Source organism: Saccoglossus kowalevskii, chromosome 9 (genome assembly GCF_978046115.1).
Source record: "Saccoglossus kowalevskii chromosome 9, keSacKowa6.1, whole genome shotgun sequence".
Classification (NCBI taxonomy): Eukaryota; Metazoa; Hemichordata; class Enteropneusta; family Harrimaniidae; genus Saccoglossus; species Saccoglossus kowalevskii.
The window spans coordinates 16,164,185-16,191,631 of NC_140649.1; the positions used below are offsets into that span (position 1 = coordinate 16,164,185).

General features: G+C 39.8%; 2 protein-coding genes across 2 annotated transcripts in view; both read left to right on the forward strand.

Annotated features, from left to right (window-relative positions):
* The window catches only part of LOC102803529 (zinc-regulated GTPase metalloprotein activator 1-like), a 93,885-nt gene extending 71,810 nt beyond the window's left edge, over positions 1–22,075 (forward strand). Inside the window, exons 14-15 of the mRNA XM_085503200.1 lie at positions 18,058–18,184; positions 21,825–22,075. Coding sequence (XP_085359326.1) covers positions 18,058–18,184; positions 21,825–21,880 — 183 coding nt within the window. The 3' untranslated portion in view covers positions 21,881–22,075. The remainder of the gene's footprint in view (positions 1–18,057; positions 18,185–21,824) is intronic.
* A 1,693-nt stretch (positions 22,076–23,768) lies between these two features.
* foxD (fork-head box D transcription factor) lies at positions 23,769–26,304 on the forward strand. The gene is given in 1 exon segment (NM_001171206.1): positions 23,769–26,304. A coding segment is annotated over 1 exon segment (1,167 nt). The 5' UTR covers positions 23,769–24,019; the 3' UTR covers positions 25,187–26,304.
* The last annotated feature ends 1,143 nt before the right edge of the window (positions 26,305–27,447 follow it).

Genomic DNA, 27,447 nt, shown 5'->3' on the forward strand with positions numbered 1-27,447 from the left:
TTAATTAGGCCAGACTTTTTTTATTCCTTGTTTCGCGAGTTTTTATAAGGCAATTTTTTTGAGGAGGGCGGAAAAAAAATAAAATTAATTCTTTTTTTCCATTAGATTTGTGTGATTCTCAAAGAATTGTAAGTGAGATCATTGAGCGGAGAGAAGAAATGAAATAAAATTGTATTCCAAGTATAACCTTGTTTCTCATCTGCGTGAGATTTCGGTACTTTGATCATGATACTCCCACGAAAATGCAACTTGGAGTTGTTATGCGGCGGGCGGTAAAAAATGAAGATAAAAATAATATTTTTTTAGCATTTTTTTGCGCTTACAACTCGAAGTCGGCGGGCGTGAGAAATTACGCTGAAATAAAATTATATTTTTATTTCATTTTCGGCTCCTGTTCATTCGGCGGGTTCGCGAAACAAGGGATAATAAAAGTCTGGCCTTAGCATGGCTTTCAATTTCCAGCCCGGACCCACTAGAGTCCAGTGCTAGTGGGAAATGTATATTTAAAAGTCACTCATATATTCAGTGATTTCGAGAGTTTTCGAGAGTTATATTCCATGCATATTAATTACCAAACTAGCATTTCAGCTTTTTCCACCGATATCCGTAGAACTAATTATTGCATTTCAATAAAACTTGGCACACAGGTGCCTGGAAATTGTAACGACAATTTAGTCTTGGATTGAAGTTCGTGTATACTAATTACCTAAATTGCATAATTAGCCAATGTTCAGATTATCAACCGATGTATCGAGAACGAATCATCGCATTTCAATGAAATCTTTGTAAATAGATGGCTGGGGTAATGCGAAAAGTTTCAAGTTTTGACTTGAAATCGTGCTTACAGTCAAACTTAATTTGCATAATTAGCCAATTTGCAGATTTTCCAATGAAATTTATCACTGCATTTCAATAAAACTTGGATACTTCACGTCCCTGTTTAGATCTTGGTTGAAATCTGTGAGTATTTTAATTGCCTAATTTGCATGAATTATCACATTAACCATATGTATCTCAATAACAACTTATCAGATTCCAAAGAAACTTGATACATGATGCCCTGGCGGTAATCTATAAAGGTAATTAGTTCAATGTATAATCAGTACATATTAATTACCTAATTTAAATAAATGAGCCAATTTTTAGGTGTCACACAAATCTCAAGTACCATTAGTCAGACTTCAATGAAACCGTGGTACATCGCTGATGGAATGATTTGTTTTCTGGTCTCCAGATCATAAAATGATTGGGAGGAGATACGTTTTGGTGTCATAAATAGAAGCGTTGTTACCATGTCAACAGTATCATCATTTTGGTATAGTACATTACATATCCTCCAGGTTTCAATAACTTTCTGTTTTTATTTGATTTTACTATGTTGTGGTATGTACTTCGGCGTATCATACCATTTTTCCAGTTTCAGAAGTTATTCGTTCCAACGTCCATACTTCAGGTATGATGATATCAGGTACATATTTCATACATCCACGAGTTGTAGTAATTCATGACGTCATTCATGGTTGTATAATTACGACACAACAAAGTACTGAATTGTGGGTAACTAGGTGGGCGGTTCAAACATCGGGTGTGAAACGCATAATAAGTTGTGCCTGTACTGTGTGTGAACATATACCAAAGATGGACGTTTCTCTTGTCGGCATGCTTATTGACTTGATCAGTGAATGTTAGCGCAAAGTTTAAAAAAAAAAAAAAAAAAAAAAAACGTTATCGTTGTCACACTATGTTAGTCACAGTTCTCGGACAGATTCCGCCACATTTACAGCTCAGTTCCATCACGTGGGGGGAAGGTATAGATAAGACATCCTTATAAATAGTGAGTAGACTGATCATCACACTAACGGTGTCAGGCGGAAATGTTAGATAACATTCAATCTGCAAATATGAACAAATATTATTACCTTTATCGACGTGTATAGAAATATGTCACACCGCAGATGACGTAAACCAAGTTGCATAAATATGGTAATGATTTGTCCATTTCATGTTTGCAACGGCGTGGGTTTTCCCAATGTTGTTGAAGCGCAACTAAATTAATTAATTATTGGGAATACACTGTAACCTTGTTATAATGAACACCTTTATAACAAATTTTCTGATATAATGAACACATTGCATGTCTCCATCTCATAACAGGCCTAATATATGTATTTTGTACAGTGAACTCTTCATTATAACAAATTAATTCTATGTCCCCAAAGCGTTCATTATAACAACATAGTTACATTCTATGATATTTTTTTTAGCTCAAGAGTCTTGAGAATACTATTTAGATAATCATTGTAGTTAAAGGAGGTCATATAAACAATTATAATATGTTCACTAATGATGAGTAATAGGTTAATTCATTAGTTAATTAAATAATTTAATCGCAATCAAATCCAGTAAAAAAACGAGTCTGATATTACAATAGGGCCGTATAGAAGTCACTCGATGTTTTATATTCGGAGAAAAAAGTGAAATTTCTGTTTTAATTTGCGCCATCTTGTTCGGTTTGAGGAGGACGTGTAATTGCGATTCATCATTGAAGTCGTGACGTCACGTAAAACTTGGGTTAAAGCGCGGTGGTTGTCGCGCAGCGCGTGTTCGAATTTCGTGTAAATAAACAATGTACTTTACACGCGTTGTATACGTCGCTATGAGTCCCTTATCGAACAGGACGCGGCACGACGACTGCCGCCCTTTAATTGCATAGTCGCTCATCCACACTCCGCTGCTAAATAGTACCTGTGATATAACGTGGGAATCGAATGAGTCGAAATTAAGCCATCACTTTGTTACCATTCTTGTAACCACGAATTTTAAGTAGTAGTGCATGTTTGGAGGGTCACCAGATGGTGTGATGGAGGTTGATTCCCTTGCCCTGCAGGCATTTCTACCACCTTTCGATGACAATGGTATCCATGGATTCCTCCATTTTCCACACTCACTGACATGCCATATTTGCTTATTGGTTTGAATACATCCAGAGCACATCAACATGACGAGTAAACATGATCCTCGCATCCTCATTCACTGAGACAGAGGATGAATTATGGTAAGTGTTCTAGATTCCCTCCACCGCTAACATCTCGCGAGATTTTGGTGTGTACTAAGATGGGATGGCGTTGTTTATTTGCGCGTCGTATTCCGTTCAAATTCGTGCATCGTCCTGGCCTAAAAAATGGTTTGCGTCGTGTCGAACTTGTGTGCGACTATCAAGACTCTGACATACAAGGCGCGCAATGTGAACTGGCTACCACAGGTAGTAATCCGGTACTTTGCCGTGATCGTTTTGATATGTAACAAACAACACTGAATCGAAACCTGTATTTGCTGTCCTCCAGTCGTGTACACAGATTATAGAAGCAGAGCGAATAAGTTTTAACATTAACATCTTATATATATTCCTTTCAGTATAAAGTTAATTTCCTTTATTCCAAATTAAATTCCAACGATGACCAGTGTGATGTTCTGGTGAAGGGTGTCCAGGAAGCGTACGGTGGTTACTGTACATTCTGAGAGGTGTGCGGTCGATGATAAGTGTTTCGCTTTCCTTGTACAATGAAAGTGTGCGGATATTCGTGCTTTTTGACTGCACATAAAATATATCAAATGCACATTATGGCATAATGTTCGCACACGTCCTTCACCCGTTACCATGGCGACGAGTCATGCGAATCTTTGTGTGCAAATGTTCTGATAGTCAAGTATCCATTTTGCTGGGAACTGTTTCCAAATGCTCGGAGCAACAGCGAGCAATTGACACGCAGCTGCCAAGACAGGTGTGGCCACGTTCGGTTGTCCATTCTGGGTCTAGGAAAGCGTTATCAATACGGCGTGTCTACAAACTCGCTAGTTTAATAGCATGGTTTAGTCATGTTTTCCTTGGCCATGCCTTCGCTGCTATTCCCAGCATACTTAGCGTAATCATTAAAAAATAAACGCCCGAAGGCCCGCCTTGCAATGTTTTCGCTATCGTATACTTATATTGCCTCCCGCGTTCACAATGTTTCCAGTTTTCTTTTTAAAATGAGGGGTTTTAGTGTCCCCCCGGTAATCTTCTATTCCACGCGGTTAGTGTTAACCTCGGCTCTATTTTTCCAAATTGATATAATTTGACGAAATTTGACAAAAATCATTTCTCATTAGTGCACAATTACGGCTGGGTACCGATAACTATCACGGAGTGGTGTGTTTTCAAAAGACACAGCTTCTGTTTTGCACTATCTGTAATATCACACGCAGTGGACTGTATATAGTAGTTATGGTATGAATGCTACTTCAAAAATGCCTGCCGGGAACGTTTGGCTTTTTGTATATCCGTCCCTGTGTTGTAAACCGCCAAAACGAGATTGTACTGTTCATAGTCTGCGTATTTCCCGCCAAAAACTACATGCACAACTATCGTACGAAGTGCGTGTTTCTGACAAATAAATTTCAGGCAAAAGATTCATTTCAGTACGTTGTGACACTTTTTGGCATCTGAACGTTGTCGTCTGCGTGCTTCAAGAAAAAAAATGAAGCGACGTCGCGTAAACTTTGATTAATCGCGACCGTAATGTATTACATCACAGACAAACCCTGAATCGTGGTTGGTGAAGTCTGCTCGTACGGTCCATGCTGTGGGCACATGAATGATATTGGGCTTGGTAATGCCGCAGTCTAGGCGTACATTTTAATACACAAAACAAGCAGGCGATAAGGCATCCTTTTCATGATGGCGACATGATCTGTGGCGACTAGTGACCAGGTAAAGTCAGTGAAAGATGAATATCATTGATCTTATAATTTTATTCTGATATAACTATCCGATAGTATACGATCCTTATAAATGACACGTTTTTCTATTAAAGCTCGTCGCATCTGTTTGTATTTTACCCTTTCGATTGTTTCCGGGTTTATTTCGCAGAAGCGCAATTTGTCGGCAAATTTTTATCAGTTGAAACCGAGGGCGTCGTCATTATGATTTAAAGTCGCGGCAGCCAAAATTGTGTACTCGTATCTCCTCGAGGCTCGTAAATAATGATAAATCGTTAGTATGCCGCCCCCTGTTCGCCCTCGCCTCGGACGTCATGTTGAACTATTCACTTTTTTTTTTTTAATTTGTTGTTTGTTTTTGAAGTCGCAAAGTTGACAAGGGGAAACAGTGTGTGTTTGAGTGGCAAAGGTAGTTATCTTCTTTGGCGCGCCATTTCAATTTGGCGATATTGTAGTACCTATTACTGCATCAGCCTATAAATAGAAAAGAAAGCCGGCATACAATCTCGTATAACGTTTATGGTGCCGTAGACTCTAATCATAATGATTTGCACTAATATTTTCTCGTTAAACTGCGCTTCATTTTCTCCACTGAAAAAAGCCGCACGTAAAATAAATCGTTTATATAAAACAAAAACAAAATACGAGACCGAAATTGGTTTAATGAGTGGTTTAATTTCATTTTTATGCTGTAACGTTTTAATATTTATCGCCACCGACGCCGAGTCAGGGTTTGTGAAAAAATGCTTTTGGTAACATCGGACAATGATCCAGTTATCATTTAGTCCTTCACATTCCTCTTCAGTTTTCAATAATTTGGAACGTTTTTTTTTTTTTCGACACTCGCATCATAGAAAAAAAAATAAACATGTTTATTTACGACGCAAAATATGTGTAGACTAAACTAAACATTTATCGAATAATGATTCCCTTGCTTTGAGAATAAGTAGTAGTTGTTAGGTGGCGACTCGGTTAATGCGAGGGGAGGGGACATAGACGCGGTGTTATCAGTCAGCTGTGCGCCGGGACACAATACCACTTCCCTGGTCGATTCATTTAACTGCACCTTGCTCGTTTGTAAAGCAGTACCGCTTACTATTCTCACTGACTCGCTTCTTTGGCGGCACAATTTATTGATTCTTCGCATGGGGATTTTAACCACGCTTCGATGAGCTTATCTCAAAAAAGGGAGCGCGGTCCAACAGAAACTGTAAAAGGTTGGTTTCCCTTTCCCTATTCCTCTCCTTAGCTCAATTCACTTAAAAGTAAAGTTTGTGTAATAGTGAGTACGATGGAAGGATCACTTTGCACCGCAAGTCGTCCGAGAGTGGGCAATTTGTAGATAGGTTTGTTTCAATTTCCCTTTCTTGGGCGAGAATACCCGACACCGGGGTTGAAAGCAGTATATTAGTAACACATACTAATGGGGTCCTATTTAACTACGACCGTTATTTTCGGTAGATGGGGCTTGCATCCGGCTTGCGCGTTATATTCGACACTCTTAAAAATGATTCGACGACGAGAGCATGCACCTAAATTACCTCCGTTTGAATGAGAATAACAATTTGTGCGAAATTGCTTACTAGGGTGAAAAAAATTGTTTTTCATAAAATAAACTCTAAAACATCGAGTATTGGTTTGATTGCGCGTATTATGGGTTGTGCGTATCTCTGAGTAGTACGAAAAAAAACACGTTGTGGATGATATCCGCAATGCTGCGGGCTGAAATCTTCAAATGTACCACAGTCTGTGCTCAGTACACCGTCGACTCATAATAACACTGTAACACTCAGGCTAAACAGTGTTGCCGCCCGCTCGACTATCATAGTATTACTCATATCACAATTTCAACGCGATTGAAATTCCATAATTGATCTTTCTATTGAATGGGTTTTCCGTCAATATCAGCATCTTGAAAATGGAATAGAATTGATTTCCGAGGAGAAGACAAGGCAGAAGAAGCAGCACAATTGAGAGTTATTGGTCTAATGTTCACCAGTGATCGGTTGGACCGTCTGATAGAATGTCAGAAATATGCCTTATAATTCCAATTTAATATTGTTCCGAAACGGTGGCTGCTTTAGTATTTTGACTTGGACCCTCACGGTTTCGTGTCGGTATCAAACTAATGACGGGCGTTTGGTCTGGCACGCTATACACAAAAATACGACTCGTATTCCACCTGGTCCAACGTCACTGATATTACCCATGTCCTTAATAGCGCCCATTTATTTCAATAATCCTCTCTTTATTCGTTGTTTAGATTGCCAAGAAAAGGTAAACGTTCCAAGAACGCGGTGTCAATATGCAGGTAGATCTACGGCCGACACAAAAGAGAGATACGAGGTGTAGATCCCGAAATTAGCGACGAATTCCGCCCGAATAATAATCACTGTCTCAATACTGCAGGTCATACATTTTGAATAAATAAAATCAAATCGATTAGTTCAAAATTGAAAAAAAAAACATCATTATTTCTATGATATGCGTCATGAATATTTGAGACTTTTAAATCGCATTACTATCGTTTATATTAAATTTCACAAAACACAACAGTAATAAATAACATTACTGCTCACAAACATAGTGGAAAAGTACACGAGATCCGCGCAGAGGGTGTAAACAATCCCACCTTGGAGATTATACATTGCATTCGCTTTTATCGCGTGGTATGACAAATTGTCACAATGTTACTTGCCAGTCTGTCTCTGTTACGCATATTAACACTTCCCCCCTTTCATGAAGATGCTTTTAACGTGAAAAAACCTGCACTTAGCAAGTAGTCCAGCGTCAATGTTGATGTACGAATCATCGATTTACACAGACTCGCTATCGCGGTGTTTCAAGTGTCTTTTTTTAATTCCAGCTGATTTGGATGGCACATCAATAACGGTGTGTATAGACATGTATACGAGTCGAAATAACACATACTATGCATGTTTTGTGGGTGGTAACCATTGTGTCCGACTTGCAGGGGTTAAGTTTAATTCAGCTTAATTTATTGTAATATAATCCCTGTACATTTTTATTGTTTTTCAAAAATTCGCGAATTTTTTAACTCCTATCATACAGAAAAAATCCGTACACATGCAATTCTCACCCCCGGCAACTTTCGTGCAGATGCCGTGCATGCCCTGCACTTCCCCTTTCATCACTTGTATCTCTCGTTCATCATTCGCTATTGTGCTTGTCTGGCTAATCTATCGGACACGTTTCAACAATACGATTGAAAAATATTTAATGTGACTGAGATTGTGTAATTCAGCCTCGTTCCCAAATCACAATTATTATGAGTCTCCCCTCTCTCGCATTTGTACAGTACAACACAAATTTGCGATATTCCCAGTGAGTTTACACCTGCATATCTATCTTTTGTATTCGAACGTATTTATCTGGGTCACTGTGTTCCGTTAGTTCTCTAATTTAAGTGCTTTCTTTCGCATACGATCAGGGCTCAACGAACTCATCTTTAGCGCCATGCGTGCTAATGGCATTGTTTTCGCTCTATTAGTATCGATTGAGAAAACTCAACTTGGAATGGCTTAATTTGTAAATGATCCAGATTCATTGAGTCTACTTATTGATCGATAAATATCGGAGAAACATTCTTTTTTTTTTCTTGTACAAAAAGGGCTGCAAGCCTAGCGCCGTGTATGCGTGTTGTGTTCCAAAGAGAAGCCTGTATGTATATTGATTGGTGCCTTCGCCAACCAGACTCACGTCTTTCATTTCTGCTTTCACGTCAAGACTCAGCATCCCCTATTATGATCGACATTCCGATTCATATCTATACGATTTAGTTCTTTCTCGGGGGCAGCATCAATGTACTCGCGTGTTTTCGACATCCGTAACCACAATGCAACGCAGTGTTTAAAATAAGGAAGGCAATTCGTTATAGATAAATTATCTATATTTTAAAATTGCATTTCGCACATTTAAGAAAATTAACGTCTTAAAGCGGGATGGTCGTCACCTACGCACGTGCGAGAATTGAGTTCCAAGCGACGATAACAATACACGCTAAAAATGCAAAGGCTCATGGGTAGACGCTTGTTTGTAAACAATGAAACGCTATGGCCGTCTGACGCATGCGCAGGTGACGACTCCCCGCTTTAACTATGCAAAAGACGTTCATTGATATTCACCCCAGCGAATACAAATAATTGTTTTGAATAATAGATTTTATTTCATATCCAAACTATGGTTATTGACGTCGAAAACGACCCACGAATTTAATCTATTCACCGTCTCTACTTTTGTGTGATATAATATGTGCTTTCTATCAAACACTTTTCTGCTCACTGGACCTTAGAAAACGTGAATTTACGAATTTCATTCCGATATCCGCCAGAAAATAGACTGCTCGGTTAAAGATAATTTCTCCTAATTCTCTCGCAGGAGTGTATTTGACGTCATCCACATGTTAATCAGGTCGGAATGCGTAAATCTCTTTTATCTAAGGCACTATATTAAAACATACACAAATATTATTATTCAATTCAGTTTTTTTGAATAGGCTTCTTTTTTTCAGTTCAACCAAATCCAGTTTATATATTCAGTATCCCCGTAGTGAGTTCACTACGGTGATTATCTTCACAGTACTAACACCCTCTTCAATTTCACATTTTGAAACTTGGCCAAGTTGAAAAAACGGGATAATCTATATAATAATAATATACATTGAAGACGTACGTGGTCGTTACAATCACCGTGAGAAAACAATTGCGACCACCATTTACATTCTCCACTCAGGCTGTAAATAGAAACGTGATAGCCTACAATCTTCACATAAAAACAAATGTGATTTGCTATCTTTATATGAAAACAAATGGGACCATTTACAATCACCATATAAAAATGTTACAAGTATCATGTGAAAATACATGTGGCAATTCACAAAATAACCTTAAGCCAACAAATGGGTTCTTTTACATTTTTCATTTAAACTGTTTTCATTTTCCATATGGAAACAAACATGGCCGTTAACAATCGCCACATGAAAACAAATGTGGTCGTTTACAACCACCATATAGAAACAAATGTGGCAGTTTACAATCACCATATAGAAACAAGTGTGGCAGTTTACAATCACTATATAGAAACAAATGTGGCAGTTTACAATCACCATATGAAAACAAATGTGGCCGTTTATAATCACCATATGAAAACAAATGTGGCCGTTTATAATCACCATATGAAAACAAATGTGGCCGTTTGCAATCACCATATGAAAACAAATGTGGCCGTTTATAATCACCATATGAAAACAAATGTGGCCGTTTACAATCACCATATGAAAACAAATGTGGCCGTTTATAATCACCATATGAAAACAAATGTGGCCGTTTACAATCACCGTATGGAAACAAATGTGGCCGTTTACAATCACCATATGAAAACAAATGTGGCCGTTTATAATCACCATATGAAAACAAATGTGGCCGTTTACAATCACCGTATGAAAACAAATGTGGCCGTTTACAATCACCATATGAAAACAAATGTGGCCGTTTACAATCACCATATGAAAACAAATGTGGCCGTTTACAATCACCATATGAAAACAAATGTGGCCGTTTACAATCACCATATGAAAACAAATGTGGCCGTTTACAATCTGCATATGCTGAGTACAAAGTTAAAAAAACGAAGAAATATCAAAATAACTTCAATATTCACGCAACTTTTAATCAGGGGATTTATAGATAGTATCTTTAAGGTATAGTGAAAAGGCTTTTGCATTTTTCATTAGATTAGATTTTTAAATTAGATTTGAGATCACAATCTTCAAGAAGTCTTTTCCTTTCACTTTTAACGAAAGTACATTTAAGGATAAAATGCTCCTTATCATCAAGAGGTTGGAGGTTGGAATTATTTATATTTTTCAAATAATTTTCAAACTCAAAATTTTCTTTAAATAAACAGTAAGTCCTCAATTAAAAAAAAATAGGTCACATATTCAATAGTAGTGAGTATCAAATTCTAAACATTAATAAATTTCGAAAAGTTGTTACAAAACCTCCTCGTGATAGTGGCGCTTAGCCAGTATATACAATGTAATTATACTTTTATAAGATGATCCAAGATGATTGCTCTCACTAAAATGTATCGTTTACTCATTATTGCCCGGTTACTTGATACGGCGTCGGATTCACGGGTATTCACGAGTATATTTCAATATCGTCTATATTACCCACTTATCGTCGGTCGATATACATCGGAGACCACCTTCATCCCCCCCCCCCCTCCTCACAATTTACGTGTCTTGTTACTTGATATAGCAAACAGGTGCGCGTTAGGTTCACAGAGATGCCGCCTACCGCCATTATATTATTTATTTTAATGTAACATTTTCCCTACTAAAATAAGTTTGAAGAAACATCGCGCAGCGCGTCTGCTTGCTGTATCGCTACCACCCGATATGATAGTCGTCGTGACTGCGGGGGATTTTCAGTCGCCCCCACGTTTTATGCACACGGATCAATTTACCCCGGCTTGCAGATAGAGGAAACCAGAAGTATTGAATTAAAATGGTACTTCTGTATATCGTTAAAAATTGATAATTTGGGGGATAGAATAACGAAAACCCGTGATATGCTCAGATAATAGTTTGGATTTTGTTTATTCAATTGCAACGTTAGTATAAACCCAGTAACGAATGTTCTCTTAGAGGCCAGTTTGAGCATATGAAAGCTGAGACGGAGGCGAGTGTTCGTGGAAAAGGACGAACAGCGGTCGTTTAGAAATGAAATACAGTAATATTTGTTTTTCAAAACATCACATTCTATATAAGATTACTCATCGAATCCGTCTTATTGAACGGAACGTGATATGTTTGATTAATTGATATATAGATATGATATGCACACGTATCGGGTGTGACGGGAGAACTTGATCCACAAAAGGCGTATTGTGATTTTATTTTCTTCATACACAATAGAAAGAGATAATGATAATCTACAAATATCATTGTCATCGAACTATTTTCTGAAAATTCAACTATTCAGTCGTGGAGACTGAAATTAACATTCCACAAATTGTCGAATGTTCAAACAAATGACTGCGCGTTGACTGTAGCGTCATTTCAGCGATTCATCGCGGTTTGAATGCGTATTGTTTTCCTGGAAGACAAAATACAAAAAAGGACTGTCATTTTCAACTGTATTTGAATGCATCATCTGCAGCCATCCAGCTGATGCCCAGATCAGAGTAGCATCCGCTGAAAACACAATTTGGTTTTTAAATTTAAAGCATACACTTTGATAATTGGTTAAATACGACAGAAAACATCTGCAGCCGAGTTAGTTGCGTGCGCTACTTCTACCTGGATGATTCAGAATCGCGTTGGAAGTAACCGACGCAGACAGGCTAAGCGTCTTTAATTGTATATTTTATAAGCGGGTTTTTAGAGTCTCTCAACAGAATGACTGTTAATTTTTGCAGATCTCCGGACAAATACAGTGTTGGCATTAGAATCGTAGATCGTCAGCAGCTAGCTAATCCACAAGTAACGGCGCTAATACTGTGTTGATTTTTTCCTAATCCGTCGTCAAAGCAAAGATGTCGGAAAGAGGCACTTTTTGCAATTCATTACTCGAGGTGCTCCTTTGGTAAATCTGCAGGTGGATTTGGGCGAGGGGCCATTGCTTCCACGGCGATGGCAGTTGCTCTGAGTTAAATCCGGACGTCCTCTGCTGACCCTTTGTAGGAGCCTTATTCCGAAAGCTTCTTTAATTTGTCCTCCAAATAACGTCCTATTAACTTGTTTTTCCTAAGTACAATATGAAATTAACGCTGTTCGCTCACCCTCGCATGCATGCACGCATACATACATATTATTATATAACACCATAGAATTTGAATGTTATCAGCATCCTTGATCACTCATCTGCGAATATTCCGTCATGGGGTCATGGGTACAATTAAAAGTAAAATTACCCATGTTTTTGTTATCCGTTGCGCGTACTAATAGTCTTTTATATTAACCTTATGCAGTTTTCGCGGAGCGTCCGTTCTGAAATTGTATGTAAACAATGTATATTGCATCGCGTGGGACCCATAACAAACACGACGCGGCGTGACGATTGTGGCGCTTAGTTTCAATTGCCTTTAAATATCTGAGATTGAGTGTCTATATTTCGCGCCCCTTTCATTGTTGAGTTGTCGATTTTGAACATGGCTGACATCAATCGATCTGCATATCACGCGGATCCCGAGTACAATGTCACGTGTTTAACGCCCGGGACGCTATTTCGCTTTCACAATGGCGGAGTATGATATCTTCATTAATGACATTGAGAAAACGTGGTTGCCACTCACACACATGATCTTCTGCTAGTGCGGTCTTAGGTTGCTCCACCCTGCCCCCCGGGCTTCGTTCTCACGAGGTACTGTAGATGTAGACTGGTTTCAGTTCACATTGTCAAAATTTAACCATGTAAAGGATGTTCGTGCAAGACTACCTAACAATTTAACATACAAACATAACCAGTACCCCGACTACAACTGACAAGTGTAAAGAATAAAATTGGTCTAAATAGAGCAATTTCGAAACACCACGATAACTTCTAGTCTTGTTAACATGCTTGTTTGTTTCCAAATTGTAATAAAGCGTCTAACTAAATAACCCATGACCCAATCGCTGTTGATATATTTCCGTCACGATAAATGCTGATTTGTCAGAACCCAGTCAAAGTAACTGCATTTATTAGTTTTTCGTACCATTTTCCGACTCAACTCGGACTTGGATGAAGCACATACCCTTTCTTATACTTCTAAGTACAAATTAAATATTTAATTTACAGTGAGGCCAACTGAGTTCTACTTGAAGGCCGTGTATTCACAATTAGCTTCTTTTGTTTAAATGTTGTTGTTTTTAACACTTTATTTTCACTTCTATAGACGTTCAATGAAGCCGTGAAAATACTAACACTAAAAACAAAATCCATGTTTATATTACCTGTGCGCATCTAAGACAATGCTTAATGAGCGGCATTTATCGCGACTTTCCCACCCGATTACGTTAAGTCTACTAATGTTTACTTATACAGTTGGATTGTAAAAACTGTATTACCATAATTATCTAGTTTTGTTGATTCTGCGCCCCAAACCCGTTTTTATTTGTTTGGCCGTGATTACTTTTAATGGCCCTCTATTAAAAGGGTTTTGTTGTTTCCATTCTTTTTTGGATGCTAGCCACAATTACCAGGCGTCCTGCCAAAGGCGAGACAAACACGTAATTATATAAATCTGTTTTTTTTTTGAATCCTTTTAAATTGACGCGTCATTATGTGCATTAGACACGCAAACAAAAGTTTGTACCAAGAAGTTGCCTGTCGAACTTAGTTTTATTTATCGGGAACATCTTCTCACGTTCGATTGGTCATAATTTAAACTTGTCGCTCACATGCGACGTTTACAACACGTATACAATACATTTGTTTGTTTACACGAAATTCGAACGCGCTCGACTGTTTCAATTCAACCGTTTGATTTCCGAAGTATACCTTTATCATCTTTCACAAAATAAACTAGCATAACCTATATTTAATTTTTATATAAAATTTGGTTAAAAATTTTAAAAAAATCATAAAAACCTGTTTTTTATGAGTTCGTATACTTCCGGTTTCTCGAATTATAATTTAATGAAATCTACTCACGCGCAAACAAAGACCATTCCCAAACTTTTAAACGAAGGATTTCACCGGATAAAGCCATTGTAACAAAGGTATCGAAAAGTCGTCACCGTGACGTTTGTTGGTCACACCTCAGACTAGACTTGCTACTCTGACGATGATACAAAAGCTGGCAGACAAAGGACGAGCTTATAGTTTGTATGTTGTTTTGTTTTTTATTTGGGATGATTTGTTTAATACCTAGTCGTGAACAACCGACGTCACGCTGTGGTTAATCACGATTCCCTGCCTGCCTGGCAACTGTGGCATTTTAAAATCCATGTTTTGGACTAGCTGATAATGTAATGGACTCGGAATACTGAACTCCATACATACACGCGGGTTGAATCGGTAACGATCGGAAGGCGTCGGTTAGTTGTGTACCGCTGGTGATTCCACTGGTTACAGACTGTTTTTTCGCTATCCACCCATTTTCACAAGCCCAAATACCTCTCAATAGATTCTATATATCGAGTTCTATCAACATTACGAAGGCTGAATGCCACTTTAAAACATAGCGGAATGTCATTGCATTTTCAATGAAAACTCATTTTGTTAAATGTTTAAAACTTTATTAAAAATAATGCCAATATGTGTTGACATTCATCAAGTAATACATTGTATTGTGAGCATCCGAAGGCACCGAGCAACATTTTGAGCAACAACAGTAAAATGCCCCAAAACAAACAAAACATGCTAGTTTAGTCAGAACACAGTCTCTCTATAGAGGGACTGTGGTCAGAACTATTTTATCTGACTCGGAACTAATTAGGTGATATTATTACTACAGGTGTATATGTACGTATTTATTAATTGAATCGGTTTGTTACTTAAAGTAGTGAATATTTAAAACACGCGTGCGTGTTAACGTAGTGGCGCTCCGTAATCATTTCTTTTTTTATATATTAGTTTTTAAGAAGTGACTTGTTTGTGTTTAATCATTCTTAGTGACGTGCCTATTACGTGGGAGTGCGTGCAGTGAATAGCTATAAATAAATAGGCCAACAGCTGATGGCAACGAAATACCGTCATAATTGAGAAATAATAAGTATAATAAGAAACGGTTCAATTAATCGGAGCCTTTGTGTAACTGACGCGACTTCATGTGGGAACAGTTCGGGCATCGACTTCAGTGTACTCAGTGTCAGTGACATCAAGACGTCAACCTGAAACAGAAATCATCTTGTAATAACACCAGCCAGGACGATCAGGCATTGCAGTGCAGTGCACTTGAACTATGAACCATACATTGCACTAATCACCGGACCCATGCTCACAATTCGTAAACTTGGACCAGGGACCATGAATTACACAAACCAAATCGAGGACCCATGCTCACAATACGTAAACTTGGACCAGGGACCATGAATTACACCAATCACGTCGAGGACCTATGCTCACAACGCTTAAACTTGGACCAGGGACCATGAATTACACCAATCACATCGAGGACCCATGCTCACAATACTTAAACTTGGACCAGGGACCATGAATTACATCAATTACATCGAGGACCCATGCTCACAATACGTAAACTTGGACCAGGGACCATGAATTACACAAACCACATCGAGGACCCATGCTCACAATACGTAAACTTGGATCAGGGACCATGAATTACACCAATAACATCGAGCACCCATGCTCACAATACGTAAACTTGAACCAGGGACCATGAATTACATCATTTACATCGAGGATCCATGCTCACAATTCGTAAACTTGGACCAGGGACCATGAATTACACAAACCACATCGAGGACCCATGCTCACAATACGTAAACTTGGATCAGGGACCATGAATTACACCAATCACATCGAGGACCCATGCTCACAATACGTAAACTTGGACCAGGGACCATGAATTACACCAATCAGATCGAGCAGCCATACTCACAATACGTAAACTTGAACCAGGGGCCATGCTCACAATACGCAAATATGGACCAGGGACCATGAATTACACCAATCAGATCGAGCAGCCATGCTCACAATACGTAAACCTGAACAAGGGGCCATGCTCACAATATGCAAATATGGACCAGGGACCATGAATTACACCAACCACATCGAGGACCCATGCTAACAACTTAGAAATACACCTGAAACAAGATCCATGAATTACACTAACCACTCCGGAGACCCACGCTAACAGTGCGCACAAAATACTAATGCAACATCATATTAATTCTATCGTAGCTACTATAGGTGGGTAAAATTGACAATGACGTCAGATTCGTTGCCTCCTTTCTGATTATACGGATCTACCCCGTTATCCTAAGATACTTCTCGTCCGGTGTCAAAGGTCGGGGCAAATTTCGACGTTAACGAGATTCTATGATAGGTGCTGTCGGTCTACGAGCTTACGTTGTTCTTTATTTTAATTATACTGATCCTACGTCAACATAAGAACCAGATCTGACTTACCGGTATTAACGTCCTTAATCCAGTGGGTACATCGAATAGCTTCATTATGTGTTCACCTCTGTATTAGTGTGCTCGTAACAGTCCCGTAGTATCTAACACAGTGCTTTGCATATTTGTGTATGCGTTGCGTTGCGTTGCGTTGCGTTCTCGCGGGAGGTATAGCGAACGGGATTTGCCACCCTAATTTTTCGTCTAAAAACTTTGTATTCAAAAATCAGATTTGCACACAAAAAAATTGCAAAGTTGACCCATTGAAAATCAAGTTTTGAATTCAAGGTATACATATCCCTATTTCCATCTTCGGGACAGGGCCGATGTAAGTTCATGGGGGAGGCATATATTACACGTGTGCCCACATAAAGCATTGCGTGTGCGATATTTTGACAGAGATGTGATGTTGTGTACTTTGACAAACTTTTTACAATTTACAAACTATTATAAAAAAAAGAGTCGTTTCACGATTTTACTGGGGGAGAATATAAAATCAGAGAAAAGAAATGCGTAAACGGTGATCAGTACGGCGGAGTATGGTTCAATGAATACGTACCTTCTGTTTTCAGCTTAAAGCGCCAATGTCTTCGCGCCGCGCCGTGTCACTCTCGACATATACAACGCATGCATGTTCCGAACATTGCTTAGTACGTGGAATTTCAGAATGCGCGCGGCGAGACGACTGTAGCGTGTTGACGTCATTAGTCACCACCTACAAGCGGTACATGTTTTTTTGTTACACGTATATATTCTATTCTATAAATTCCAGTAATGTGTGGAATTATTTATTTAAACATTAGTGTTAGCAAACTAGTGTAAATTCGGATCGGAGCTGGTTGCACTAATACAGTCTCAGTGAATCACCCAATCCTGCTTGCCACCATGGAAGGTAATACCTTCCGTGTTGCCACCAATCTGCAGCTCTGATGAACCCGTGATTGAAATTGTTACGACAACACGTCTAATTTGAACCGTATATTAATATACCTAATCAGTGTGTTTTATCTCCAACAAATGTCTTTGCTGACACCAGGGAGGCATTACTAAACAATTTGCTTAATAGACAACAGAAGCTTCCGCGTAACGCGTCCACTGGGGTCTGATAAACGTCGGGAATTTATTTCCCCGGCATCTCGGAGATTATAGGTATTAAATTAATAGTCAATGGAAACTGAACGATTCAATTTCTTTTAATTTTGTTTTATAGGGTTTATTAGCTGTGAGAGGCAATCCCAGAAGAGTCGTTCTACAGGCCGTTCACGAGCTTTATGATCGCGAAGAAACTACGTTGTGGGTAGACGGTACTCCGAGAATCAATAGACTCGTATGCATAGGTAAGGTCACGTGCCGTGTCATGACATAACATCATCATCATCGGTAGTCATGAGGCAATAAATTCATCTAAATATCTTGGTTTGTTTTTGTTTTTCTGTTCCAATTATTCTGGATCGTCTTTCAATTGCAATATTTGGGTTAAAATACTGGAACGACTCTATTCGACTTCGACGCATACGTTGTTTTGCGTTTTTTTAATTGGTTTGCGGACTCCAATCAATTATGTAGTGTGGAAATGTGCACCAAATCCCCGGGGAAGTTGTTATACAACGGGAAAACAAACAATTTAATGCTGAAAGGCTGGCTTCATGATATCGAGGTGTGGAACCGGGCGCGCGAGTCAGAATGGTGATTTATTCAAATGCCGGCGGCATACAGATCGAAGTATTTTCTGTAAATGCCAACATTGATATGTTCAAATGTAATCTATTTTTCACGATAGATGCCGTAACATAGCAGAATCATACATTTTCCAATTAAGGCAAATAATTTATCACACTTTTTTTTCAGTAAGTGTGTTTAGCACGGCAGAGAATGAACGTGCGTAATGCTCACCTCTCGTGAATGTTAATCGGTTCTCTAATTCACCTTGAAATGCCTATAATTATAGCTATGATCCTTAAAGTCGTAATCATAATATCATAATACGTCGTTTTTAGTCCCTGAAACTTAATACACTATTTGCGCTAAAAGTCAACAGGAGTTAGTCAATTTGATTGGTGTATTCAAGACGTACTTTGTGGACTCGATATAGCGTTCAAAGGGCTGTTCTAAGTACATCCCGTTAAACTCGCATCTGCCCGTACATCGCCTTCTAGCGATCTTCAAGACCCACCCGATCCTATTTTCATTTTGCGGTTCGTTCTATCGCTGTTTGTTTGTTTTCTTACCTTGACACTAAAACCGGCCGAGCAGATTGCATTTGTTTATTGATCAGAGCCCTCAAAATACAGGCATTATGTCAAGCCCCGGGCGTCTTGCTCGAGATTACCCTAACCAAGAAAGGAAATATTGAAGGCTGATGAAGAGACATGTCGCTATCAACTGACTACTACTTCTGCAAGAGAAAAAAATCGCTTTTGTCTAAGAGGGTTTTTGCTTTCATCTCTTCAATTTACTCAAATTCAATAAACAGCATGTTTTGAGTTTTTCACTTTGCCTTTTCTCTTATTCACAGTTGTTCATCAGGGCACAATGATACTTCAATAGTGTTTGTGTTTTCGGGCACAGTTTTCAGTTGGCCAAGCTTTCCCGGAGTTTCTTTCTTCGTGAAAAATAAAGGCCCACTCAGCTTAGGACAAACGACACTAAGCCTACCCTCAGGTAACTGGCTGCCCATTGGTCCATTAAGAAAAACACTCGACTGGAGCCAACCAAACTTTACAAGAATACTCGGGGCTGTAGGGGCTAATTATAAGGATTTTGAATAATCTGTCCTCCACCAAAGCACTGGCGAGTTCATCCAAAGTGGCCATTTAATATTGTCAATGGCTCCTTGAGTCCCAGACCAAATTTTCTCTCCTGTGTTCGTCTATTCATGGCATTAACTGTTTAACACTTGCATGGGCGTGCGACGTGCCGAACAGTCGCAAGATTCTCCGGTGCAAAGTGGCCCACCGTCCCGTTGAGGGACGGTGAGTGGCCACATTCCGTTCTCACCTTTGCCCTTCCCTTTTTACTGTCCAGCGCTCACCGTGTTCACAGACTCGCCCATTGCGTTGATTTGATCCGACCTGACAAGGACGCTGGCTAGTATTTGAAAGAATAGACAAACGGCAGTGTTTCGCAAAAAAATGCCGCCGGCACTGCTTCGGGGCTTTCACGTGTGAGCGGGTCTACCGGTCCCCGCGGCCTATCAGACCCAACCAGCTTATGCTGCTGTCAGCTCACTGAATTCGGGTATGCTCGTCGTTCCTGCGACCGTGACGGGAACCGAAGTTTTGATGGCGAGGAAATCCCGGGTGTGCAGAGATGAACATAAGTCGGTCAGATTGAGTGGGATTTATTGTCAACCATGCTCCCCTGTTCAGTGCGTCCGTCTGGTCTGCAGCGGTGCGTAGCAGAGATGGTACACAGATCATTGTTGCTTTGATCGCGGTATGAAGAAAATGAAAAGAAAGTATTCCAGTTGAAGCGTCGCATTCACTACATGTAACCGATTGACTTCAACAACTCAGGGTGAAATAAAAAGAATTTTTCCCAAGCCTCAAACGAAGCAGTGTAAATAGAGCAATAGAGAAAATCCACGGCTTATCAGTAATGTTTACAACAAAAACGGGATTATAGAATCCCTTCAATGATGTCGGTGAGGTAAAAAGTAGGCATTTACATAGGAGACAAAGCCCAACATTCAGAAAGACAAACTTTAGCTATTCAGTCTCTGTCAATAGGGCTTTTAACTAATTTGCAAGCAATCAATACAGGTCTATTAGCGGTCTAAGGTGCACCCGTCTTGATGGAATTGTTCAATTAATTATGCTAAACGCTACAATTATATACGGTTCCCCTATGCTTTTTTTTCTAACCACTACGAATGGGTCTCTGTTGGAGAATATCCCCCATAAATATAAATAATTCTGGCGATGACGCATACACCAATATTCATGTCCTTTGACGGTATATCACGGAAATGTACGTTAAATGAATATCAGCGAGTTTACCTGTACTCCTGAATAGTCCGTCTTTTTTGTATTGCAGCTGCCTGTATGTATGCCGCAAATGGTATTGTTGCAGCGAGATAGGGTTAATACCCCTCTTTTCAAAGGTGTTTGCTCAGACCCTTTGAGTGCGTGCCTTTACATGACAATGTTTATCCAGTGATATCTGCCTTATAAGACCGTATGGGTTCTGCCTTCCCTACACATCGTGCCGCTGCTGCATATTACCAATGTGGGGGTTGGGTTAGTTGAAAAGCCTGACTCGGGGTATGTTACCTGGCTTGTGTACACATATCGAGGCGATCATTTTAGCTTTGGCTATACCCAAAAGTGGTTGTTGAAGTGGTGTGAAAATCCGCACAAATATATACACGGGGTATATCACTTTCCTCTGTGGACTAAAACAACTTAACGAGATAAAGATCAATAGATTGGCTAAATTACACAGTTAGCTTTCAATCGATGAGCGTGGAAATCAACGTAGAGGGCCGAGTGATCGTTGAAAAAAAAATCGTCCGTGCCGCTCACTCACCATCATTACCGTCAATATTTCGCGCACGTTCCCCCTATTTCTGCTCTGTAACATACAGGACAGTCAATGTCCGCGCTGTCTTTTGAGGGTATTATTACCAGGCAAGGGTTTTGTTTGGGTAATTTGTCCTCGTTTGTCACACAAATTACACGGCAACTGATCTGAGACCGTTTTGACTGCGCTTCATTGTGTTGGTGCCTGTATAGGGGGGGCAGGCATATACAAGCAATCGGGATAGGGGGCAGCGCGCGATGCGATAATATTTTCAGGGTAGCAGATCTTGAAAGGGGGTAGTGGGGCTAACCTTCAATAATTTTGGCGAAATTCTCCATGGCATCCGTATTTTACCCATCTGATTTTAACGCGTTCAACTTGACGTTGGCTCTCAACTGTTATTGCGTGACTTCGTCATGTCTATTATTAATATTGTGCGTTTTATTTTATTTTTAGGCAAAAATCTGGAAGTGGACATACTGCGAGGCGCTTTTAACAGCACTGCTTGTTGACGAAACTGGAATATTGGGCATGGGATGGCGTGGAGATTTTGTATCATGATGATCACCGGGAACTAACTGCTTCCGTGTACGCATAACAACGTGCAATTGTGACTCTGACAATCTGTGATAATTATGTTGTTTTTAAGTGAAAAAAGTGTTAATGTGGTGACTATTTAATAATAAAATATAAACATTGCAATTGAATCCAATACTGTTTTCCCTTCATGTACTAACACCGGTCGAGTAAACATAGCCCTAGGCTCTCCAGGACTGTCTTCAAGTTGGCGCACCGTGCCGACGGTGGTATTCATATGAGAATGAAAACCAGGTGAACGCGGTGATATGTCTGCATAATCGTTTATTATTTTTTGTAGTTCAATAATATGAGTTGCTTTATTCTCTCGAAAACAACCATTTACTTCGCAATCGCGCGAATCCTATGCAGCCAATCACAGCCCGTGACACATCACACGTAATGAGGGCGTATGATAGTTCCGTCGTCGTCCGTCAGTGATTCTGTGAATGGTAGGCTGGACATGTGCTGCCAATCCAATGAGAGGTCACCCAGATTGATGTTTGTTTATGAAAACCGTATCTCTTTTTAAACAATGGTGTCTACTAAAACATGTTGAAAAAGAGGCCCGTTTTGTTTCTGCAAACCAGTGAGCTTATGAATTGACACTAATAAAACGTGTACAATTTGCTGGATAATCTTGACCGAAGAGATCGGATTAGAATGTTAGTGCCAACAGAGGGTAAATCAAAGCCATTACCTGATGTAAATTTCCCTTTCTACCAATTCATCATCGGGGCTGATTAAATCCATTTCACTTTCACGAGTGTAATGTGAATGATTCACCTTCCTTCGTTTTAAGTCGTTTAGTTTCGTAACATAAAATACATAAGTAGTTAAAATGTGACAATTTGTAGTGTCAGAATAAATCTATTACCCTAATTGCATCTGTTTTATTGTTCCCGAGTTGTTGATATGAATCGCAGAGATAAATCATCGATGGGAAAGGGTGTGAAAATACAATCATAACACAACCCCGCGTATCTCGATTTATTGTACAAACAACGTGTCACTTGTCTGCAATGCACACTTTCTCCAGGGGCAGTCTGTGCCTCTTAAATCCGCTCAGCTCCCTATCCATCTTACCGTTACTGCGTTACGATTGCCATTTTTTCAGCTTCGACTTCCTACAATGGTTCTCTGAATTTCTATGAGATAGAGGACGGCACACGACAGATCTCTGTCACACTGATAGGCCTGCCGAGAAACAACGACTGGATACATTCGCGGCGTAACTTGAAGATTTCGTCCTATCTATCTGTTGGTTTCTGGGCAACCGAGAGGCGTTTGCTTAGCAACAGAGCAACTGATGTCGTCCCGCCTCTTAGGAAAGCCTAGTATTAACATTAACAAATAAACTGGCCAATCAAAAGTAGTGTTGATGACTAAATGAATAGCATAACATGAAAATGATTTATAAGTCGTCCGGTTGCTGCCAGAGGGCGCTGCACTGGTTAGTTTTTTTTTTTTTTTCTCGCCTTTATTCGTCGCAGTTCTGTGACAAAATACAAAAAAAAAAACGTTTGTCTAATCCTCCTTGCTTTGCGTCTGTGTTTTTGTAGATATCAACATAACAATTTCGGTAGTTGTTTGTGGTTATTCGTTTCCATTCCATAGTAGCCGACGCTAGAATGCAGCACGGCTAAGTTTACGTATGTATTGTTTGCAGAATGAACCGTCTAATTATCGAGGTGGGCGGACCCTTGCCCCGTAAATGAATTGTTATGGAAATTACATACACAAAAAACCCGTGTGTCACGTGACCAGCAGTCAACTCATAGAGAGGGAGAAGTTCGACGGAAGGTGGCTCACTTAGACTCAGTAACGTTTCCTAGTAGGTGGGCTCTCTAAGTTTGCGTTCCGCAGTTCAATACCAAACAGTCAACGAGCACATTTTGGTGATCCAACGTGTGTGTGTGTATATGTGTGTGCTACTGTGAACTCGACCAGTGTTACCCAAAACAACATTTCTCGCTGATAGCCGCAGTTACTACGGTAGTCCTCGGAACTCTGGTGACTGGCCAACACTTAGTTTCTCCAACACCCGTATTCAGTCTCAACTGCAGCGTGAGCTAATGCGATCCGACTGGAAACCCGACGCAGTGCTTGCCAGTACTGCGTACACTGTACGGCCGCAACAGCAGGACGAACAGCTACCACCCCACGCCACCTTCAAAATGACATCTGCGGCCTCTCCAGATAACAGGGAGATGGCTGAGAGCGAAACAAGCCATCAGGGCAGGGAACATATCACGCACGATGCGGCGGTGTATGACCAGGAAAATATTGATATTATGGAAGATAGTCTACCTCAGACACCGCCAGAAAGTGAGGCATCAACAACGGACGACATCGTCGTACATGACGACTCTGATCATTCAGTTAACACGTCTACAGAAACAACTATTGCGAACGATGATGCCACTACCGGCGACACTACTGATGGGGACGATTCGACGAAAAAGAAAAACAATTTAGTGAAACCGCCGTATTCGTACATTGCTCTGATTACTATGGCTGTTCTGCAATCGCCACAAAAAAGACTGACGCTCAGTGGCATTTGTGAGTTTATTATGAATCGGTTTCCATACTACAGGGAACGTTTTCCAGTCTGGCAAAATAGTATACGGCACAATTTGTCCCTAAACGACTGCTTTGTCAAGATACCGCGAGAACCCGGGAACCCTGGCAAAGGTAACTATTGGACTCTAGACCCAGCCAGTGAAGACATGTTCGACAATGGTTCCTTTCTTCGGCGACGAAAGCGATATAAGCGCCAACACCCCGATCCACTACGCGAACCGACAGCATTTATGACAACCGACCCCTATGGCCATCATTTTCTTTACGGACATGGAGCTCGTCCACTTCCTTACCATTACGTCACACCTTTACCCCCACCAGTACCACTGCCTTTGCCGCAAGTTGGCAACTTGAACTTAGTGAACACTTTCCCACTCAGTCTCGCATCGACTGTGGTATCGTCATGTAACCCGACGGTGTCCAGTAGGCCCGTCTTTTCCATTGAAAATATTATTGGTAGCGGTTCTTCACCGAACAAGTCTAACCTCGCAGCCTGTACGGGACTGTCATCGTTTCGACCATCTGCAGCGACCGCGATACAGTCATCGCTGAGACACACGGATCACCACAACGGCATCAGCGCGTTTACAACCCCTTTGCCGTCAAGTTTGGAAAGACATTGCGTACAGTGCAGCGGTACGACGACGAACTGGCACTGATGCCGCGTGTCGTCGTCAGGCGACACTGCATATGAACTGTGACTTAACATAACACTGCACTGAAAACTTAACGTACAGGGCATCCTACGGTCCATCTGAAGGTAATGTCTTGTCTGTATGACTGTAAAAAAAAAACATTCTTTAAGCTCTGAAAATACTGTTCAGTCTATTTATGACAGATACTTTTTTATATATATGAATGATCACTGAATTGTATTAAGACAAAAATTATCAGGCCTGTATTTTGGGAATTGTTTTTAATTGTTTGTAGCGCTTGTTACAACGGTAGATAGTAAGGGGGACGTCTGGCCGGCGTTTGTATTATATCACCTAAGTTATTGGCTGGCTTTGACGTTTTCACACGGTGACCTAGAAAAAAAACAGAGGTAAAAGTAGGAGAAAAAATCATATTTTAACTCCAAAACGTTATTTTTTAATATTATTTAATTTAAGACTACTATGACGTTATATTTATGTCCAGAATGGTGTTGTAGACTCTCAAGCCCAATGACGAGAACACATTATGTTTTGGCAGTATTTTGAGGGGAAAAAATGCAATATTAAATCTACACTTACAATGTATCATGCAAAACGTTATGTGTTGGTCTTCAATCAACGCTATCTATTATATTTTCTAGTCATATCGCCGCGAAATCAAAGGCATAATAGACGAAATCGGAGGAGTTGTCTGTTGTATTCACTTTAACAGCTGGGCTTTTCTCGTCCTGTGCGCAAATATTGATTCGTTTCAAATCGTTCCTCCCACCGATCTTTGAATTGTGATTTTTTTGGCCTGCGTTTTTTTTTACATGATGTTAATTTCGTATTCCTTTTAGACTTGGTTCATCTAATTTCTGTAGTTAGTGTAGTAGCGAGAGGCGTAGAAGTTGTAATATATACATACACATTTTCTCTCCAATGTTATCATCCAGCACATGGCGCAGAGAAAAGGCCAGGCGATAAGCGAGTGGATGGAAATTATAATAGTTTTCTGTATGTATGTATGTTGTTTCGTTTACATTTAATGACGAAAGACTGTATGCATGAAATAAATTCTACTGTACGTACTTTTTTGAATATAATTGAAAATATAAATAACTTTTTTTCTGTTGATTCTATACGATGTTGTTGTTTGTAATCATCCCATTGCGTTGGTAGTCCCTTCTTCGAGTAGTGATATCATTTATGTGTATTTTTGTTTTCTGGCGCGTTTTGTCAATGTGTAAACTGATAAATCGGTAAAACTGGTCGGTCATTTGTTTTTGGACCAGCATGTTTGGCCTGTGACTAATCAAAACAAACATGCAGGGGCTTCAAATGTATACAGACGACTCAGTACCGTTGGTGAAATCGCCATTTTGAAATTCCTACAAGTAACAGTCCTTTACTATACCGTGGACGGAATGATCAAACGTCGGATTTTTTTGTTTTACTTTGTTAGGATTACCGAGATCGAAACTCTAAAACCTTGTTTCTTTTGTAAGATTAAAATTATGTGTATTTTAAGTTCGGATTGTCCTATTTGTTATGGTATATGTACACAGTAGCGGCATCCCTTCGTTACTATAAGTATTTGTTCAAAACATTACGCTGAGGCAATCGGTCGTATGTACGCAAATAAACTAGAAATTGTTTTACGTATCGAGTCTGGTGCGTTACATCATCATCTTTTAAATATTATGTTGTCACTCCGACGGCATTGACATCTTACACGGCTCTGGCATGTAGTTTAGATTTTTATCGGTACTAATGATGACGCGCAATGGCGTTTACTTGTCGGTCTTATCTAAATCGCTCTTGTAATACAAACTGTAATTTTCATTTTTACCCTCTCTGTTCCCCTCAAGTGCTGTGTGTTTAAGCAAAGCCTAGTCAACCACTCCTGGCCATCCTTGCGCCGTATCTAAAACGGAAAGACGGCAATTGCCGCGTTTTATGTGCACGTTCTGCTTCTGCCGATAATATCTGTGTATAATTTCACCATAGCAAATATTGATAAGAGGTTCAAAGAGACCGCCACTATCCATACAGCTGATCACAAAAACCAGATGAAATTTGCACGTTGCTTTATAGTTGTAGGCGGAAAAACAGCGCGACACCTGAACAAAAACAAAGTTCGAATCAGTCAGATCATTGCAGACGCACGCGGTGTCTACACTGAAAAAAAAAACATTTCAAGTAAATTAAAGAGTTTAGCTCAGTTGTCAAAATTATAGAAACGACGGAACGTCAGAGCCACACCGGTGTGTTTTACAGTGTCG